The sequence below is a fragment of the Sugiyamaella lignohabitans genome, chromosome B (assembly GCF_001640025.1).
Source record: "Sugiyamaella lignohabitans strain CBS 10342 chromosome B, complete sequence".
Taxonomy (NCBI): domain Eukaryota; kingdom Fungi; phylum Ascomycota; class Dipodascomycetes; order Dipodascales; family Trichomonascaceae; genus Sugiyamaella; species Sugiyamaella lignohabitans.
In genome coordinates this window covers 2,405,845-2,426,855 of record NC_031674.1, presented here as the reverse complement: position 1 = coordinate 2,426,855, position 21,011 = coordinate 2,405,845, and the positions used below count along the sequence as shown (strand labels likewise).

Here is a 21,011-nt window from a genome sequence, read left to right as displayed (position 1 = left end):
TCGGCTATGCTGTCTGAGTTTGCCGTTAATACATATAAATTTATGTGTTGCAGATCATCACGTCTGATAACGGCGAAAGTTGGAATTAAAGTTTTGGAAATGCAGGGCCCAATCATGATTATTTCGCCTATGTAAAAAACACAGTTGAATACACCAGTGAGCAAATGACTCAAGAATAAAAAATTATCCCATTGGAAGCGACGAATAGAGGAAAGTGGACCCTTTTGGTGGTAATTTAGATCAAAAACGACTACGGCAACGTCTTCCGGTCTGAAGCTGGTTTCTTACGCCGTACAGTATTATTCAACAACTTACCCAACTTTTCAAACGCAATTCTCTTTAAGCGAAAAGCTTGGTTTTCCTAATTGTCATTTCCGTTCATGAACAATGTTGCTCGCTGTTTTTTGATTACCTTCCCAGAAGGGCAGAGTTTAATTCTTGTGCTATATCCAGAGCTCCGCCCTGGCCGCCTGGGCTTGGACGTTGCTGACTGTTTTTAACGAACATGAGTAAGTGCGGCGCTTCTCCACTAAACCTTAAAACATAAGACCGTGCCCTAAGATGCAAGACGCATTGTAGCATCTTAACCGGGATCTCTATATAACTTGGAAGCTAACTCCCAGTTCGGTTCAAAATTCTTTTTATTTCTTTATTATTTATTATTTCAACAATTATCTCAAGTCTAATGTCTAGCAATAATGTCGGTGTCTGGGAACACAAAAGTGGATCTAAGGAATCCAGTTTCTCCCCCGACAGCGGCTGTTAAGGAGAAGAGGAGGAAGAGGAGTAAATATGTTATCTGCGCTTGGTAAGTGTCTTTGAAAGATTCTGTACTTTTTTGTTTGTCTTTGAAATTGTTCACCAGATAATATTGCGTTTATGGCTAACTAACATGTTTCTAGTTTGGAATGTAAGCGAAGAAAGATTAGAGTATGTTAAGTTGATGATGAGTTTGGTACTGGCGGCTATGTTCACCAGAGCGTCGAGGCACATGTAGCCCTGGCAGAAAGGCTTGACTAACCTAATTCTAAGTGTAATGGAAACACTCCATGTCAGAGGTGTACAAATCAAAAGCTTCAATGTATTTATCCAATCAAGGAGCACCCACAGAAGAGTGTCAAGTTGGACACGGAGTCTGGACTAAGGAAGCTTCCTGTTGACCATATTAGTTCGTTTGTACAGCATGCGGTGGACCGAAGCCAATCATCTGCAAATGAATATAACAGAGCATCACCTAGCGGCTCCAATAGTAAGCTGGGTTCAGACATCATGCCTAGTCCTAGTGGGTTCCAGGCAACTGATGAACTTAGACGAACCAGTTTAACCTCTGACAGGGGAACACCTCTTAGCGACGAAGACAATATGAACATGTACGGGAATGGCTCATTTGAGGCCAATTTTGTCGATAGCTGGCTAGGACCCAACAATAAACCCCTGCTATTACCAGTGACGTCTCTTCAAGAGGTAAACAACTTGTTTGAGCCAACTCGTCTCCCTTATGATGCTGGTGATTTCGCTAACATTCAACGACCACGAAACAGCTCACTGCAGTCACAGTCACAGCAACAGCAACAACAGCAACAGCAGCAAAGTACTAATATTCAAAATAATTATACGGACAGCTATAGTGCACAGAGGAATGCGAGTTATGACTCATCTAGCGATGAAGGCTTAGGAGCACTGTTCCCTGGCAGGTCTGGGGAGAGACTCTTTCTCCCTGATGAGCTCGGCTACGCACCATTATCACTAGCATCTCATGCTTTGCTAATGGACCTCAAAGACGACTTTCCAATATCCGGGTTCTCAGCTGAGTTGGAATCCACCCATTTGTACGGAATTAGTTATCTGAACGCACATAAGAGCATCGAGGCTTATGACTCTGAAGTTAATTGCTTGTATCCAATATTTGCTGTAGGTGAGCTTGAGAAGAAATTTGATGACATTTATAAGTACTACGCTACACACCGGACTTTTTTAGAAGAGAGAGAGAACGACTGGCTGAATATTAAAATAATTATCGCTATTGGCACAACTATGACAGGCGTCGACCAATCCGCTGGCAAAAAGTTGTACGAAGACGTTCTCTCTAAAGTTGAAAGGCAATTGATTTCAGGAAAAGGTACGATAGAGGCTGTAGTACATCTTCTTCTGATACATCAATTTCAGTTTCATAGCGATATGGGCACACTGGCCTATCGAACCGTAGGATTTGCGAGTATCCAGGCTTTAGAGCTGGGACTTTATAGGTCCAAGGATTTGGAAAGAATGGTTCCGGATGCTGAACGGCGAGAACACTCTAGACTTATATTTTGGTGCTTATATGTCATGGACCGTCGACTTTCGATTTATACCAAGCGTCCATTCATCCTTCACGATGAGGATATTGACCAAAAGATGCCGCAGAGCTTTGGGTCTGTGAACTTGGACTCAGGAGCTTCTGAAGATGACCTGTTCCGAGCAATGCATCTTAATTATATGATTCATTACAGCAAGCTGTCAGGCAAAGTTCTCGAAGCGATACAGAAACAGACAGATGATCCATCACTTGCCACTGAGATGTTAGGAGTTAAATCATCTGATGCCCATGCTAAACGTGATAACGTTCAGTATCTCATCTATTTGATGGAAAGGTGGAAATCATCGTTACCGCCTGAGTTGAGTTTGAAAGAGCTGCCATCTCAGCCTTCGCCTCACGGATCAAGAAAATTGAAGTGGATAATCTACCTGAAGTCGAACTTGATACTTTTGAACATCTACCAATCGTGTAATGATGATCTGTATGTTGTTCCGGCCATTACTACTGCATGCGAGTGTATACGAGAGCTAGGGCGACTTTATTTTAATACTGATTTTTATAACTCTTGTGAAATTCAGTACAACCACTTTTTGGTAGCTGCTCTTGAAGTACTCTATTCGTCACTACGAAGACAGCCACAGCTTTTGGAAAAATGTATGCCGGAAATCAAATTGGCTCTCAAGATAATTAGCTTAATTATGAAGCGTTCGAAGAACGATAGGCGACAAGGCAGTATATGGCAATTGGTAGTGTCTTTTGCTTTCAAGTTTGGCTTATCGTCTCCTTTTGGTGCTAAGTTGCTAGAAACTAAGGCATATACATCATAATTATACTATACCCAGTGGAACGTATCTCTGTTTAGTTTTAATTATCATGGAAATTATTTATATATATTTTGTAATCTTAACGAACACTATAGAGACAGCTTTTCTGCATTTTTAATCTTCCTTTCAAAGCTCTTCATTGGTTTCATTCCCCATTTAGATAGCATAGTTTTGTCATCATTCCAGTCGTTACACATGGTAGTGAGCATTTTCTTGCCTGTAAATATGGCATTTGCACCAGCCATGAAACACATCATTTGATCTTGCTCCTTCATGGTATACCTACCAGCCGCTAGTCTGATAATGGACTTGGGCATAATCAATCTTGCTGTAGCAACTGTTCGAAGGACAGCGTCAAAAGGAAGTTGGATTTCCTGGGCCTGTCTATCGCCCAATGGAGTTCCTTTGATAGGCACAAGTTTGTTTACAGGGACCGATTCAGGATGCTCTGGCATAGTTGACAAGGTGTGCAGGAATCCAATATGATCTTCAGTGGACTCACCTAGACCCAAAATTCCACCAGAACAGACACTAACGCCGGATTTACGAACATTATCGATGGTCTGAAGTCTTTCATCATATGAACGTGTTGATATCACACTTGGATAATACTCCCTTGAGGTATCGACATTGTGGTTATATGCTGTAAGCCCTGCATCCTTTAATTCTTTCATCTGTTCTTCATTGACCATTCCTAAAGTAACACAGCTCTCTAAGCCAAGCTTATTAACTTCGCTGACCATATTGGCAATTCTCTTGAGACCGCTTTTCCGGCCCTTCATATCACGCCAAGCTGCACCCATACAGAATCTTGTAGAGCCATTCTCTTTGGCTAAACGAGCTTCTGAAATGACCTGTTCTACGGTGACAACCTTTTCTGCTTTGACACCTGTGTCATATCTACTACTTTGTGCACAGTATTTACAATCTTCGGTACATCCGCCAGACTTAATGTTCATGAGAGTGCACAATTGAACTTCCGATGGATCGTGGAATTTCCTGTGAACCGTAGCACCTGCGTACACTAAATCCATAAGGGGTGAGTTATATAGAGCCGAGATTTCTTCTCTCGTCCAGTTCGTCCTCACCTTCGTGTTATCTCTTACATTTTGAAGCAGGGTACTGAGATCTGAGGATGTAGTCGCAGGGGGGACAATAGTTTCGTTAAGAGCGGAAGAACCAGCAGTTACTGTTGTACTGACGCTATGAAAAGCCGGGATTCCTGTGTGGAACAAAGCAATTGCATGGTGAGAACTGCTCAAAACTCCTTTAGATAGTCTACCAATCATAATTTTAGGTATCAAAATATTATTGGTAATATTGAGTGATGACAGTGATATGGTCTGTGGTTTCAATTTGCCTAGGTTATATATTACCGGTAGTTTGATAAGAATGTCTTTTGTCTAATTGGTTGTTAGCAGTTTGCCTCAGAAAGACTCACCCACTTCCATTTTGGGAAGGATGACTACTAGTCATCCTGAGTTGACTCATAATTGCTTTTGCCGACATATAACCCAAAACACTCAACAAACCGCATCAATATGTAAGGAGACCTCCCTCCCAACGAGAGAGCTCTATACCGCCATGAATTGAAGACCGAATAAAAACCCCTGTTTCTGACACAGGATTTGCATTCCCTCTGATCAATAGGTTTTATACTAGTATCCGAAATTTCGTGGGTGAACATGGCAAGCAGCGCCTATTCCATAATAGAGATATAGAATCGCTTTTAGGTTACACAGAAAGAACGAAGTTGATAGATAGTATATAGTCTGCCTACTGCACCCACCCGTCTATTTTGAGAATTTCGATGTTAAGCCATGCTATTTCTATACAATTAGAAACTCTACAATTTATTACACTTTTTAATAGTAACTATGTTCCTTACAAGTTATAACTATTTTTTAACAACCTCGAGAAATTGGTCCTTACTGCAACCAGCTATATGACAGCATTTTGTGCTACTACGTCTGTTTGGGGTCAACAGCAAAACCCTAACATCACGATAACAAATAATTTTTGAAATCTCAAATAGCCCTAACAACGCAAGCCCTAATCAAGATGACCCACGGTAGATAAGATAAGATAGGAGTGCATTTTTGAGTTCCGCAATTTTTCTATCATTCCATCATTCTCTATAATTAACGCGACGATCTAACTCTGTAGTTTCAGGCAATAAGTTGCCATGAATTTTGACAACCACAGTGATGGGGTCGATCAGCATGACCCCAATTCACACCCTCTGTCCGAACAAGAATTAATCGAACTGATAGAAAAAAATGCCAGTGCCCTTCAAGAACAGGTAGAGGCTGCCTCAGTAGCTATCGTCGCAAATGACCATGTTGATTCATCCGAGAATAACCATCAACTAGCTCAGAGTAACCCGCAAATTCTGGGACTGGATAATAATGAAAGCGACTTCAGGCACCCAGAAAAGCGGCCGTTGGATGACGTTGACAACACATTGGATCAGCCCGACACGAAAAAGCACAATAAGGATTATGAAGAGGCTGACAAGGCAAGTGACCAAGCCAGAGACGAAGAACTGAAGAATGCCTTTTCTGAACTGAATCAGAAGTTAGCCGGGGAAAAGCCAGCTGAAGATACACAACCCCCATTAAATCCAGTTGGCCCACAAGAAGATTTTTCAAAGCTTCTGGAAATGAATGAAGCTGATCAACTTCGATTCCTCACACAGCATTTACAAAGTGTGCAAGAAAGTGTGGGTAACGACGCCGAGACTCCGGCTGTGACACATTCAGCTTTCCAACCAATTGAAGGAGAACACAGTACTACAAGCTTAAGCGAACCGAAGCATATACCCGGAGGCTCATCGGAGACATTTGCAACTCACGTTACATTGGAAAGCAGCAATGTGGACCCATTGATCAGTAAAGCCCAGGAAGCTACACAGACAACAACAGCGTCAGCAACTGCAAAGAAATCGGATATGACAATAGAGAACTTGGCTGTTGATAAAGCTCTCGTTGGAGAAACGGAGGAAGAACCGGTAATAACTGGCATATCAAAAGGCGCCAAGCCAAATGGTGATTCAGATGACATACTAGTTGTGGATAGTCGGGATCTGGGTGAGGAGGACAAGGAAGCCAAAATTCTTATTCGTGTAGGAGCTTTGACAGTAATTGGGAGTCTCGCAACGCAAATATTGGACTTATTATTGGGCAAGAATTCATACCAAGATACTCTAAATATTGTCACTCAACCCAAGAGCAATCGGGGTATAGCTTACTCAATGTTACTTGATATTTTTCAGCGAACCAAATTGGTTTTTAGTGATGAGCAGTTTTTGTCTTCTTCTATTGAGGGTCTTGACAACACTTCACGAAGCACCAAACAAATTGTTCAGCGTGCCAACCTTGTAACTTTTCTAGCTGCAGTTTTTGGTTCTATCGAGGTTGGATTTTATCATTTGAATGAGTATTTTCTTGAAACGTTTGTGCCTGAAAACGGAAAATTGCTGAAGCCCCTTGCAAGCTTATTTCTTGATCTCAAGACCCAGGCGTATATTTCAGCACTGGGCCAAAATGAAAAATCCAAAACCGACGTCTTGAATGATTTATTTCCTGAAAATCTCGAGCAGGTGCTTTATAGCTTTCGACCAGACAGAAAATCATTATCTCCAAGTGAAGAGGAATTCATAACGAAATGTAAACGACGACGCTCGAGACTGGAATCAGAAGAGTCTTCGGAAACTCTGGCTCAGACATATCAATGGCTTTCTTTTCTGAAGGAATTGACGGAGTATACAGGGAAAGCCCATAATCAAGTGGCACAGGTGTACAATGGCAACAGCGGAGCTACACTGCCAATAGTAACACAGGGGATTTCAGCGGGCGCTACGGTAAACAGTGGATCGGAGTCTATTACTACATCTAAGAAACCAATTGTACAAGTTTGGAATAGTCATGGTACACAGCCTTCAACAGCATTTCCTGCTAGGCCGGACAATATGTTAAACTCAACCAGCAATCAAGGAACTGAAAGTGATGAGAGTAACTATTCTGACTCGTTAATGGCTTACAAAGCAGCACGAAAGCTTATGGCATCAAATTCCACCACATCATTTAATGAGAAACCTGAAAATAGCTCACCATCTACAGTGCCTGGAAAAACTGGTAGTATTGTTTATGCTAGGAGACCCTGGACAAATGAAGAGGAAGAGGCTCTTATTCAGGGCCTTGACGCTGTTGACGGTCCATATTGGAGTCAAATCTTAGAACTTTACGGTCCCGGAGGCTCGATTTCCGAAGTCCTCAAGGATAGAAATCAGGTTCAGTTGAAGGATAAAGCCCGCAATTTGAAAATATTTTTCCTGAAATCAGGGATCCCAGTTCCGCGATCGTTCCAATACGTCACCGGTGATATCAATGCCCGCAGCCAGGCCCATAAGAAAACTAAGGAGAAAAGAAAGGGAGGCGAGGCTAGTGATACTCCTCCTGGAACGATAACTCCTAACAAAAATTCAAATCAGCCGACTCCACAGTCACAGGTTGATTCAAGCCGCACCGAGGCAATCTCTCACGCCCCATCATGGCCATCCTCCTCTGATGAAACCGGTGTCGATCCGATCTTGTTCCCAGCCAGCCCTGCCGCAAATCGACCGCCCCCAGACACAGATCCTAAGCCAACCTCGCCAGAAACAACCGTCGAATTTAATTCCAGCCAGATATTGCAAAATGACAATGTTTCAGAAACGAACGTCAATGCTGTCGACGATTTTCACTCGGACAACAAATCCCGCCAAGCTGAGGAGAGCACTACTATGGTGGCGGGGGGAGACGATGCAAGCAATCTAGAGCAATTACTACAAAGAGTGGGCGAATTTATCTCTAGAGAGGGTGATCAGTAGATCTGGTCCTGTATAACACTATATGTTTGTATTTATAAATTAATTTATTATTGTAGTTTTGTAACACGCATGTCCCTTTAATATTACTTACGCAGGGGCAGGACGCACTTGAACGAAAACTGCAAGATCTGAAACGTAACTCTTATGAGGCTAACTGTGCATAACGGGATTTTAGTTCGACTTGTTGGTGAGAATCTCAGATTGGAGATTAGATTCGGCAGATGTCTAACACACTACGGCATATTGGCTCCTTTTCCCTAAGTGGAATAGTCGATTTAACTTCTGCTGCTCTCTTGCATACCCGAGAAACATGTGCCTTAATTGTGTGGCCACTAGCTCACTCTCAACGACTTCTGAACAATTTAACAGCAATCTACTAAATCTAGGACTTGATATTTGCGTAAATAGACTCTGCCTTCTGAATATTTTCAGGCAATAAAAAATGGCGAAACGGATGGCGAGCCAGCCCTGCTTGTTTTTTTATGCACATCCCAGCCCCCTGGATTTCTGAAAGTGGTCATAGCACTGCATATGCACGATGCATGCAATGTTTTACTATGTGAACTTGGCATCATCAAAAGTCATCGATCTCCATGTTCGTCATCATGTGGAGGCGGGTACAGATCAAATCCGTATTAAAATGATAATGCTGGGTATTATTTTTCGAATACGGAATTGCACACGCTTAAGCGAGTACGAGAGCCAGGTTCTGCAGGGGCTATGACCGCCCTAGGCTATCGGAGTTCAGTTATAAATATGGGAGCAAGTCGGCTCCATTTGAAGGGTTCGACTATTGTTCATTCGTTCCTGTCTTATTATAGCAGTATAGCCCTGCACCGTCCCTCCTTTTGAAGCAGGTTTGAAACAAGTTTCATCTTTCACTCAACTCCTAGCTTAACTATTTCGCTCTTTTGTTTCGCTCTGTCATATTACGACCGACTCTCAATATAAAGAGACACGGTTGTGGAAATCACCACACCTTTGGTTTTTTATTAGCAAGTCACTAAAATGAGAGTGCCCGCTTTATCTCGAACGCTTCTCTCAGCCACCGCCTTGACATCGGCAATTCTACAGGCAGAATCAGCTGTCATCATAAAAGAGGTTCATGAGGTTGTTACCGCAGCTCCCAAGTATGTCACAGTTACCGCTGGTCAGCCTGTGCAGGTTACCAAAGATCAAACTGTTTCTGAGCTGACTACTTTGTTTATTGCAACCACCACTCCAGTTACTGTGATCCAAAGTACCATCATTACCAGTATTTCTCTGGTCAGTGTCCCTCCTGTCACCCAGTATTCGACATACTCTACAACTTCACTCAGTAAAACAATTGATCCCGCTACTTATACTACTGGTCTCAGTATCCCGCCAAACACAGTGGCAACGGCCGGACCGACTTCGTCTAATCAGGCTACACCGGTTGCTGCCCCATCTGCAGCTGAATTCCTGTTGTCAACTCCAGCCTCTTCGACTTCTATTCCATCGACATTACAAGCTTCATTCACTTCTTCATCGCCAAGCAGCTCAACACCTTCGTCAGGCGCTCCTGTTCTGAGCTCCTCAACTGTGGGTTCAGTCGCCTCTTTGTCAAGTTTGGTGAGTCTTCCTGCTTCCTCTTCATCGACCAGTTCATCCAGCTCCTCTGCGGCTGGAATTAGCTCAAGTGAGTCAGCAGCTCCTGTTTCACAACCCTCTAGCGGTGCCTACTATCAACTTGGTGGCGACATTTTCTCTCAGCCTGTGTCAACAGAGGCCCCAGCTTCTGTTTTCCCTAGAGAAGATCTTGATATCTCGATTCCCTCTGGCGTCAACAATAATGGAAACCCTCTTCATACCAACAAGTTCTACAGCAATTTGTTCTTAGCTGACCAAATGTATCCTGTTTATGCTCAGCCATACTCAGTCTGGTGGTCAAATGACACCAATTACTACGGAATGGCTATTTCTCATGTTAATCATAGCCAGCGTGCATTTGGTCCAGATCCAAATGCTGATCCCGTTGAATACTATATCAATCCTATTGGCCTTATGTCATTTGTCTATTCTGCATCTGAGTTTACTAATGACAACATGCAACTGAGTGTCTCTGACTCAGATACATTTTCTGTCAATGCTGCCCTCTCGACCGGCGGATCATCAGGCTCTGTTAACTTCCCTTTGGTCGTTGGAATGGGTTTTGTTACTGCCGAATATAACGGATTGACTCCTTATTTCTACAGTCAACTTGGATTCAATTCAGTTACTAAAAGCAGCAACCCACCTGCGTCAAATATCCAGAAGTACATTATTACTCTTTTCAACGGTGTCACCTGGAACCTCTATGCTACGGTCCCTGAAGGCCAGGACTTTGATCTTGACGTGCTGAATGATTTTGAGATCAAGGCTACCACAGGACCTGCCAATGGTGTTGTTATTCAAGTTGGTGTCGTCCCCGCTGGTGCAGATAGCTCTTTTGACAAGGCTGCTGGTCAGTATCCTGTCAGTGCCAGTGTTTCTGCTAGTGTAAACAACGATGTTGCATCATATACTATTGATTACTCGACTAAGGGTACATCGGCTGGTGGCACCACTTGGATCTGGACTTTGCCTCATCAAACCCAGTCATTTGACTCTTCAATGAGCAGTGCTGCTACTCAGTTCACCATTGACTCCAATACTAAGGGTGTGATGACTGGATACTTGACCAACAAGTTAGTGATGAATGAAGTTCTCAACACAGGTATGCAGTTTCTGCCTTGGTCTTCTCAAAGCTCTTTTTCAGGTCCTTCCTACAGTCAAGAAGCCTTGCAGCTCATGGCTAGTGTTGCGAATCAGGAATTGGCACAGGATATTTCTGGTCAGACCAATAGTCCTTCCACATACACATCAGGCAAAGCGTTTGATAAGTTTGCTTACATTCTTCTTGTTGTCAAAGACATTCTCAAAAATGATGACTTGGCTAAGTCTGGTCTTGCAAATCTCCAACAGGCGTTCTCCTTGTTTACCAGCAACACTCAGCAAACTCCTCTAATCTATGACACTTTACTCAAGGGTGTCACATCTTCAGCTGCCCAGAATGGTGGAAGTCCTTTGGATGATTATGGAAGTCCTTACTACAATGACCATCACTTCCATTACGGCTACATGGTTCACGCTGCAGCCATCATTGGTTACATTGATCAAGCATATGGCGGTAACTGGATCAATGAGAACAAAGATTGGGTCAACTCATTGGTTAGAGACGTCGCTAATCCATCTCATGATGACAGTTACTTCCCTGTTTCACGTATGTTTGATTGGTTCAGTGGCCATTCATGGGCTCATGGTATGTTTGCTAGTGCTGATGGTAAAGACGAGGAGTCCAGTTCCGAGGACTATAACTTTGCTTACGGTATGAAGCTTTGGGGTAAAGTGACAGGTGATGCTAATATGGAAGCAAGAGGTGACCTTATGCTCTCAGTCATGGCAAGATCTCTTAGCAACTATTTCCTAATGCTGGATAACAACACAAACCAACCATCCAACTTTATCAAGAACAAGGTACCTGGTATCACTTTCGAGAATAAGGTTGATCACACCACTTACTTCGGCACTAATCTTGAGTACATTCAAGGTATTCATATGATCCCCATCACTCCTGCTTCTGGCCTCATTAGAAGTGCCGAGTTTGTTGAGCAAGAGTGGACTGAGAAATTGGCTTCTATCATTGATTCCCTTGACAGTGGTTGGGCTGGTATTCTTAGAAGTAATCAAGCCCTTTACGACCCTGTTTCAGCTTATAATTACTTTGCTCAAGATAACTTCCAGCCTCAATGGCTCGACGGAGGTGCTAGTAGAACTTGGTACTTAGCACTATCAGCAGGTCTTGGTGGTTCGCCATCTTCTTAAATTTTTTTTCGATTCTTAAATTTTGCATTATCTCTTTTTTCTGGGACTCGGTGTTTTTTATTTTGTTTGCATTTTTATAATAATACACTATCTTAAACTTAAAATTCTATCACTCCCCTAAATCGGGTGAACTTTAAATAACTTTAAATAACTGCCCATCCACATGCTGGCACACGCCATTCTTATGGCGTCTTGGTCTCGATCTTCACGGTGGTTGTTGGATTATCTTGATAAGGTGGTGTCGATTTGAGTCCAATATAACTAGGTTCGAGAAAATGATGCATATCTGGCGGAATCTTTGCTTTGATTCGCAAATGATGTTTCCAAGCATAAATACCGTAAAACCAAAATGGTAGAGATGACATGACTGAGAAAAAAGTTGCCAAGAACGTTAAAGCTACAGGATCAAAGTCGTTAACAAGCCGCACAAAGTCGTCTGACATGCCAGCTAGAATCCATCGTGAAACATGAATAGCAGCGTTATCTTCAGGATTCGATAATAGCTTGGCAATATATAGAGCTAAAGATTTCGCTGTTTCTTCATATACCATCAAGGCCTCCCCACTTGCCCTATCCTTATATATATTTTCCAGTAGAACAAAATACTTTTCACTGTCATGGTTGTCATCCATCCGTGGAACACTTTTTAGAACCACTGGCAACTCATCCTTCTTCATGGCAAGAAATATATCTTTCATGCCCTGGAAAAGCGGCCTCCATCCCTGGGACAGCCCTGCAAATTCTCTGTCACTCTCGCATGTTAGGTAGAATACTGCTAGAAATGCACTGGACCATGCTAGTCCAGCTGGAGGTTGAGTCCCCATAGCTGCATTTTGAATCTCGTGTCGAACACCCACTATCGTCCTGTATTTGTATACCTCTAATGCATCGTGAATCTCTTCAGTTGGTTCAAGATGATAGGAATGGGCTGCAGCTAATAGCAATATCGAATCTAGCAGCAGGCGATATTCAAAAGCCTGCTTGGGAATTTCTGTCTGGAAATACGTGTCATAAGCACGGAAAGTTTGCCAAGTAAAGGCCGTCCAGTGATATAGCAGCTTAAGTTCTGTAGTTATAGGAATGTTGGCAATCGGCTCAGTTGAAGTAAAAGCATCAAAGCGAGGCCTTAATTGGGAACTGTCAACAGGTGTTGAAGAGGCAGTGCTGGGACTGGCAGAACTCTTTGCCACTGCGTCTTCACGAGCTCTTTTGCGACGTTGAGACCAATCTGGGCTATACACACAGTCTAAGTGCTGGATCTTACATCTCCTGCAAACAGGCTTAGTCTCATCGCATTTAATCTTTCTTGATTTGCATGATAAACATCCATAATGAGATTTAACGTGTTTGGTCGTGTTAGCTTTAGTGGTAGTTGGTGGCATATTGTGGGTAAATCCGAAATTCCCGAGCTGCGACGAGATGTGAACGCATATTTGTGCATCGAGGCAGAGTCTAAACGAGGCCCAGCCGTTGATAAGATTACTCACTCGTATGCAGAGTGGCAGCGCATTAGGTGCCCGTTACATCTAAACCGTACATGCTGCAAAGCAAAATCCGAAATATGCGAAACGAAGTTTTGTTGATTGCCTCTCTGCCTGCCAGAATCCTTAAATGCATATAAAGGCCCACAGTTTCGTAAAACTGGTAATAGATAGTAGCTGAGGAGCATAAATATCAATCAAATTCTTCTGAATTGTATGCCTCTGAATTCCTGAAGAGAAAACAATACAATAATGCAGAATATTTTTGGGTTTAACCCTTCAGTTGCTGCTTGTGTTGTGTTTATAGTGGTATTTACCATCCTAAGCGCTGCTCATATTTATCTGGTAGCTAAGAAACGTGTACTTTACTTCTCTGTCTTTTGCATTGGAGGTGTCTTCGAAGTCCTCGGATACATCACTAGAATCATTTCCGGCCATCGTCCTAGCGAAGTTGGTCCTTATGCTGCTCAAACCCTATTCATCCTACTGCCACCATGCTTCTTTGCAGCATCCATTTATATGACTTTGGGAAGATTGATCCGATATTTACATGTTGAAGATCTGTCTCCTATGAAGCTCAAAATTATCACCCCAATATTTGTGTTTGGTGATGTTCTTTCTCTACTTCTGCAAGGAGCAGGTGGTGGCATCCAGGCGTCAGGCGGTGCTCATAACCACACCTTGGGTAGTGATGTAGTCATTGGCGGTTTGATAGTCCAACTCATCTTCTTTGGCGCATTTATTATTGTCTCCACCATTGTTCACAGACGTATTCGAAAAATTAACAGGGATCTACCAGTTGATAGAGGCACTCTCGATAAATTCTTCCTGGTCACATACGCAGCATGCATTCTAATCTTGATTAGAAATGTCTATCGTATCATTGAATACGCTCAGGGATTTCAAGGTTTCCTGATGGTTCACGAAGTGTTCATGTATATATTTGATGCCGTGCTCATGACTGGAGTCATGGTCGTCTTTATTATTATGCACCCAGGAAATGTCATGGTTCGGAATGTCATGGAAAAACCCGTGTCAACTGAAACTTTTGCCCAAGAAGAGGGCCCCTTCAATCTTCCCTATGAAGGGGAACGAGGAGATCAGATTCATCTCACCGCCCAGAAGGGGGTTTAATTAATTTATCTAGTTACGCTCTTATAGATACATTGGCTGTTTGTGACAATTTTATTTATTTCCATTACCATCCTATTACTGTCCTATGTGTGATCATCAGACGAGAGCCCGTCACTAAACCCATACACTCGTTGTCAGGGTCCCTCTGATCTTAGTCCCTGCATAAGCCGCGTGCTCTGATTAAGGTTCGCGTACGATTCGCGTCGACTGAAGATCTACACCAACCTTCGAGAGACTTCATAGATAGTTGTGAACTTCGGCGATAACAAACCACTTATGTACCGAAGAAGACGGATAGATGCAAACTCCTTATCAACAGGAGCAGCTGCTCCTTTTAAACCTCTACAACTTAATAAAACATCGCACGAACGCTTGGGAGATACTGAATGCTTGGAGAGTGTCCTAAGCAAGAAATTCAAAATAGAACATACGCCAAAGAGGCATCAAAGACAATTGGCGGCGCTCTCTCAGATAAAGTCATTGCAAGATTCAGAGAAGAAAATAGAATTACCAGATGCTCCCAACTCGGCTAGAAAGACGTTCACAATTCTATGGCGGAAGTATTCCACTAAGAAGAATAAAACTTGGGAGGGAGATGGCATCCTGTTAATAGACGAAAATAATATTGCTAAGCTTAGAAATGAGTCGGGCAAATTAATTGCACAATCAAAAGTGAGTAATGGAATCAAGATTGATGACGTTATTCGAGTCGGGTTTTTTGAGGTTCAGATAGACTCGATTAAAGCTGATGATGATGAGGGTGATAAAACCAATGCAACACCCTGCTTATCTCAGCCCCTACCAACAGTGTCACCCAGTCTGAAGAGTTCGATGGCTCTAATAGGAGGTTCCCGTATGAAGTCAAACATGACACCTCGCTTCGATCCAACAGCACCTGGAGCCATAGTTCTTCCACGGCCACGCCCAGAGCCGCTGGGAAAGACAATAATCGATGTTGTCGTTGACCCTCTAATATCATCAAAACTACGTCCACATCAAGTTGAGGGTGTAAAATTCTTGTACCAATGCGTGATGGGGATGAACCACTATGCTGGAAAAGGCGCACTTTTGGCGGATGAAATGGGTCTTGGTAAGACCCTCTTAACCATTGCGCTACTATGGACATTGTTAAAGCAAAACCCTATACGAGGGGAACCTCCAGTTCTGAAGAGGGTGCTGATAGTCTGCCCTGTTACACTGATAGCAAATTGGCAGAAAGAATTTAGAAAATGGCTAGGACAGGACCGAATAGGTGTATTTGTGGCGGATTCTAAAGCTAGAATCAGAGATTTCACAGGAAGTAAGGTTTACTCGGTAATGATTGTAGGCTATGAAAAAGTTCGTACTCTGGTAGAAGAGCTAAAGTCTGTAAAATTTGACATTATTGTTTGCGACGAGGGTCATCGCCTGAAGAACGCAACCAATAAATCAATCCAAGCATTGGTGGCGCTAAACACAGAGAAAAAAATAATTCTTAGTGGCACACCAATTCAAAATGATCTTGGTGAGTTTTTCGTTATGATTGATTTCTTAAATCCTGGAATTTTAGGAACATATGGAAGCTTCAGAAAGAATTTTGAGACCCCAATTATGAGATCTCGACAGCCAGGTGCGCTGAAAAATGATGTCACTCTTGGCAAGCAAAAATCTGAAGAACTGACACAGCTAACACAGAAATTCATTCTTCGTAGAACAGCAAGCACCTTGGATAGATACCTTCCACCCAAAACGGAGTCAGTTATATTCTGTTATCCCACTGATACACAGCTCCAAATGTACAAACAAATCCTTGATTCCTCTGAGCTGAAGACATATTTGGGGAGTAATGATACGTCAGACCACTTACGAGCCATTAGTCTATTGAAGAAGATATGTAACTCATCTTCACTAATTCAGCACAATGCTCAAGGTGATGCTGCTAGCGTTTCTGCCTCCTTAATTGCGAAATCAGCAAATCAGCTTCCACTACACAGCGGCAAGATAAGAGCTCTCCTGCTATTCTTAAAGTATATATACAATGACACCAATGAGAAGGTTGTCATTGTGTCCGGGTTCACGCAAACTTTAGATATGATTGAAGTACTTCTTAACTACAACTCTATGAGTTCTCTTCGTTTAGATGGTTCCACTGCACAGAGCAAAAGGCAGAAAATCGTTGACCAATTTAATCAATCCGACCAGTCGTCTAGCTTTGCATTCCTGCTTTCCAGTAGAAGCGGTGGAGTCGGTCTAAATTTGGTCGGAGCCTCACGCCTATTTTTATTTGATACCGATTGGAATCCATCAATAGACTTACAAGCAATGGCAAGGATTCATAGAGATGGACAGAAGAAACCTGTGTTCATCTATCGTTTGCTTTTGTGTGGCACAATAGATGAGAAAATTTACCAGCGCCAAGTAACTAAACAGGGCCTAGCGGATAGATTTATGAGCGTCGACAGTGATAAAGAGGTAACTTCTGCCAAAGATCCGGTCACTTTTGGTGACTCCAACAGCAGTGACACCTTCAGTGCGGATGATCTCCGGGACTTATTTGTCTTACACCAGGATACGCCCTGTAACACACACGACATACTGGAGTGTGGCTGTCTTAAAAGCGATGCTAGCCAGGACCCGGAATATTGTGAGGGATCTACGGATGCTTCTATATGCTCAAATCAGATAGAGCACATTTCCAATATCGTTTACGAAGGATCGGACTCGGACGATGATCTTGGTGGCTGGATGTCCGCCAAGGCTGTCGCTCAAGAAGGTATTCATATTCCAAGGGCTATGAAAAAGAAAGATAGGCTTAAGGGATTATTTGACTATAGGCATATTGACGTTGCATCCGACGTGTCTCCTATTGAAGACAGCATACTTCTCAAAATAATATCACTAAGTCCTAACACTGTATCATTTGTCTTTACGAAGTCTACTGTCGTCAATGAGAATGCTAGTCAGGCGGTCGAGGAGGTCGAGGATCCGCAACATTGAAAGAGCAGTAGGAGAGGAGTTAAACCACAATATTTCTCGGATTTTGAAAGGGATCTATAAAGGTCTATTATTTATTCAATAAAATTACACATTACTTTTATTTTTTAAATCTAGCTTCAGCGGCTCTGGCCCGGCGTTCTCTTTCGAGCTTCATTCGAGCTTCGTCACTAAGACCCCGAAGAGATGCCTCTTGACCCAGAGACGTAGCTACATTGCTAGATAGCTTGATACCAGCACCATGTCGAAGGACTGTTCTTTCAAGTTTCTTATCTGCTTCCCTGGATTCAATTTTGGCGAGGTCTTCGCGGACCTTTTGTTCAGCAGCGGCTTTCTCCTGATCGTTTCTAGCAGATATATCGCTTTTAGTGAGAGCAGGTCCCACCTTAGCTCTTGCCCAGTCCCATTTATCCTCCCCTAGGGCAGACCGCGCTAGCTGGAACGCATCCGTCGTCACCCTATCATTGTTATGGTGAGCAACTTCATAAGCTGTGCGCCCTAATTTATTCTTTACTGTTGGGTCGGCACTAAGCGATGTCAGTAGGGTAGAAACAATATGATGTGAACCCTGAGAAGCGGCATAGTGTAAGAGTGTTGGATACAGAGAATATTGAGAAGAAGGTTGCAGTTTGAAATCAGAAGTAATATTATTGGATTTTAGGTATGCTGCTAACCTTGGTGACCTTGATTTCTTTATTAATGATACCAATTCCACTGTATGCTTTTCTTCTGGTGTTAATGCAATTACTGGAGCAGGTGACGATGAACGAGGACTAGGAGTGGCACGAGACTTTTCTAATTGCCTTCTGATATCTTCCTTAGTCACAACTTTCTTCTTTGAAGCATTCTTATCTACCAGCTTGGATTTATCGAAAAGCTTGATTGTTGTGAGTTCCAACCACGAACGTTTCACCTCGGTTACAGTGGCTCTTCCAGTGGTGAAAGGTAGGCTTTTGATCCGCTTATCAGTAGAACTAATTGGCGCCTTAGGATAATTCATCAAAATACCACGATTGGATCTACCACTGGCTCTGACATAAATATTCTCAGAGGAATCTATGTAAGACTTCCATGAATCAAGTAATTCATGAATTTCCTGCTCAAGAGCCTGTTCATTGTATCTTCGGAGACTAGAACCTGCAGACTTCGCTTTCCCTCTTGCATTGTCACTCGCACTTTGTGATCCACCTTGTTTTCTTCTAGTTGTGTACCTGTGAAAAGACTTTTGGGAAATTACCTCGATCCCGAGCAAAGAATTAGGCGGAAGCCCACGCTTTTTAGATTTTTGATGTGAGATTACAGCTGCTGCAAAATGACCACCACCAATCATCATTATAATACTATGAGCACTGTTCGAATTCTTAAGGTTGCTCAAGGCTTGATATGAATTGTCTTCCAAACTTGAATCCAATAGCGTCTTGTACACCGCAAGAACACTTTCATGTGTTAATTTGGGCTTGTGCTTCCCATCAACAACATCTTCGGATATCGTCTCCCTTAGAGTGAAAAATGCAAATGGGGATCCAGGTTTGTTCTGAGAACTGGCATCATCCCCATACTCATCATTAGAAGAGACGTGTGAACCTTTTAACAGTTTCTCTACTTTCTCAAGTTCGTCATCATCAGAAGACGAGTATTCGTCTGATCCTGATAAACTGTCGTTGAGTTCCCCGATCTGCTTTTCAAATTCGTCCTCTGTTAAAGGTGGCAGGTTCTCAATCTTTCGTTTGATATTCAGTTTGTGGAAATCTTTTCGATAATGATCGCGGGCATCAGAAGGTAGCTCTGCGGTTATCGTACCACAACTGCTACAGTTGAACTTTCCATTCTCAATTGTAATGCTGGCCTGGGATGGTGGATTTGAAGACGGCGTCAAGTCATGTTCTGGGCTGGATGTGACATGTGACCCAACCTCCCCTGAAAAATTGTATACCTCGAGATTAGCGACAAGTTCGTCAGGAAGGTCATAAGCATAGAATGACGCCATGATTGGCCTGATTTGTTAATATTAAAGATGAAAAATGCAAAGTAGTTATACTGGAAATTATTAATAAATCAAAAAATCAGAGTGTTAAAAACGGCTTTTATAAATAAAGAGAACCTGATGAAATCATCAATATGCAATGATGGGTAATCAGCATTAGTGCTGACATGCGTAGTAAGCTGCTGTACAGCCGTGGCAAATTGAAGTGACTAAACTGAACTGCACCCTTGAATAATTGTCTGCGCTTTTTGATACTTCAGAAATCAATTGTTTTTGGAACTGGTGAGGTTCAAATATAGAGATTCCAAAAATGGCCAATGATATAAATACATCTCCTTGATGTGGTTCATTTAGAGCGGAATATGACAAGTGGGATGGATGACTGGGATATATAGTGGGCTGCCTGCTTCCCAATTTGGAATAACATTCTTATCTTATCTGATCGACGTCAATCGATGAGATACATACCATGCTAGACTCCCAGAGTCCAGGCTCGCAACAGGTCAAAATCTGAAATTTATGTCGCAGCCCTATTGGAAGCATTCTACCATAGTAAAAAGTAAAAAGATTATATTGATTCATTCAGCACATGTCGAATCATGCACTGGTAATTACAGTTGTATTGACGCAGATAAGATAAGGAAGGTCATATACCTAATGATAAAATACGTAAGATAAGATAAGAGAAAACGAACCATCAAATATTATACACAAAATAAAGCTATAAAAGTCCATACAGGGAATTCATGAAGCCAGCTCACTGAACTGCCGGCACAAACCCAGGACTCAGAGAGCCATCGAGAACTATAGAATAATTTACCGGCCTGTCTCTTGAAGACAAAGCGCTACCATCAATTCTTTTAAACGAGGATTCTGAAGCTGAATCGTGCAAATGTGAATCCGAAGCATTTTGGTTATTTGATCCAGTTTCGTCTTCATGTCCTTCTTGATGGCCAACATGAGTACCTCTAGTTCCATCTTTAATTCTGAAATGAGCACTGTCATTGTCAGTAATGCGATAAACGGTTGGAGTAGTATCTACCTGCTCTAATCTTGAAGAGCTAATTGAGCGAGTTACCGCAACATCCGAATCATGAATTCTGTAATCCTCCATGACATTTATTTGATCCTCACAGCGAGACTGTTCGCTTTCAACACTATTCCGAACATAATGCGAATGCCTGAATGGCCCCAATCTAGGAATATGATGGGATCTTCTCGGTGATGACGATTTCCTTTCGTGCGATTTTTGACTTCGTCCATTTCTTAAATTACGGTCTGATAAACCAGGCCGTTGCGTATGACCAGCGAGTTCATCGTCTTCACTATCTTTTGGACGAGACTTATACAAACCGCAACTAAGGGCGGTTAAAACACTCGACATTGGCTAAGTCCGAAAAAATTATAGAGTAGTCGACACTGCTACCGGAACCACTAGTAATTTCTCTAGGTTATTTCGCTTGGTTTTTATATTATTTCTGCGATCTCAAATATCTAACTCTGTTCCGTTTCTGATTGCCTGTGTCTCGGATCTATCTATATTTTCCCGACTATCGGAATACCGAACCCTGTACTAGACCCTTAG

General features: G+C 42.5%; 8 protein-coding genes across 8 annotated transcripts; 5 read left to right on the top strand and 3 right to left on the bottom strand.

Moving 5' to 3' along the window:
- Window positions 1-1,269: 1,269 nt before the first annotated feature.
- AWJ20_2774 (uncharacterized protein) lies at window positions 1,270-3,123 on the top strand (the record flags this gene model as incomplete). The annotated part of the gene is made up of 1 exon (XM_018879742.1): window positions 1,270-3,123. One exon carries the CDS (start codon window positions 1,270-1,272, stop codon window positions 3,121-3,123), a length of 1,854 nt encoding a protein of 617 aa, XP_018737629.1.
- An 86-nt stretch (window positions 3,124-3,209) lies between these two features.
- BIO2 (biotin synthase) lies at window positions 3,210-4,409 on the bottom strand (the record flags this gene model as incomplete). The annotated part of the gene is made up of 1 exon (XM_018879741.1): window positions 3,210-4,409. One exon carries the CDS (start codon window positions 4,407-4,409, stop codon window positions 3,210-3,212), a length of 1,200 nt encoding a protein of 399 aa, XP_018737628.1.
- Window positions 4,410-5,305: 896 nt separating this feature from the next.
- Window positions 5,306-7,990, top strand: TBF1 (Tbf1p; the record flags this gene model as incomplete). Its single annotated transcript, XM_018879740.1, has 1 exon — window positions 5,306-7,990. One exon carries the CDS (start codon window positions 5,306-5,308, stop codon window positions 7,988-7,990), a length of 2,685 nt encoding a protein of 894 aa, XP_018737627.1.
- A 1,008-nt stretch (window positions 7,991-8,998) lies between these two features.
- On the top strand, window positions 8,999-11,854 carry DSE4 (Dse4p; the record flags this gene model as incomplete). The annotated part of the gene is made up of 1 exon (XM_018879739.1): window positions 8,999-11,854. One exon carries the CDS (start codon window positions 8,999-9,001, stop codon window positions 11,852-11,854), a length of 2,856 nt encoding a protein of 951 aa, XP_018737626.1.
- A 182-nt stretch (window positions 11,855-12,036) lies between these two features.
- Window positions 12,037-13,236, bottom strand: ECM22 (Ecm22p; the record flags this gene model as incomplete). Its single annotated transcript, XM_018879738.1, has 1 exon — window positions 12,037-13,236. One exon carries the CDS (start codon window positions 13,234-13,236, stop codon window positions 12,037-12,039), a length of 1,200 nt encoding a protein of 399 aa, XP_018737625.1.
- A 351-nt stretch (window positions 13,237-13,587) lies between these two features.
- RTA1 (Rta1p) lies at window positions 13,588-14,469 on the top strand (the record flags this gene model as incomplete). Its single annotated transcript, XM_018879736.1, has 1 exon — window positions 13,588-14,469. One exon carries the CDS (start codon window positions 13,588-13,590, stop codon window positions 14,467-14,469), a length of 882 nt encoding a protein of 293 aa, XP_018737624.1.
- A 276-nt stretch (window positions 14,470-14,745) lies between these two features.
- On the top strand, window positions 14,746-17,445 carry RDH54 (DNA-dependent ATPase RDH54; the record flags this gene model as incomplete). The annotated part of the gene is made up of 1 exon (XM_018879735.1): window positions 14,746-17,445. One exon carries the CDS (start codon window positions 14,746-14,748, stop codon window positions 17,443-17,445), a length of 2,700 nt encoding a protein of 899 aa, XP_018737623.1.
- Window positions 17,446-17,542: 97 nt separating this feature from the next.
- On the bottom strand, window positions 17,543-19,429 carry VMS1 (Vms1p; the record flags this gene model as incomplete). Its single annotated transcript, XM_018879734.1, has 1 exon — window positions 17,543-19,429. One exon carries the CDS (start codon window positions 19,427-19,429, stop codon window positions 17,543-17,545), a length of 1,887 nt encoding a protein of 628 aa, XP_018737622.1.
- Window positions 19,430-21,011: the final 1,582 nt, after the last annotated feature.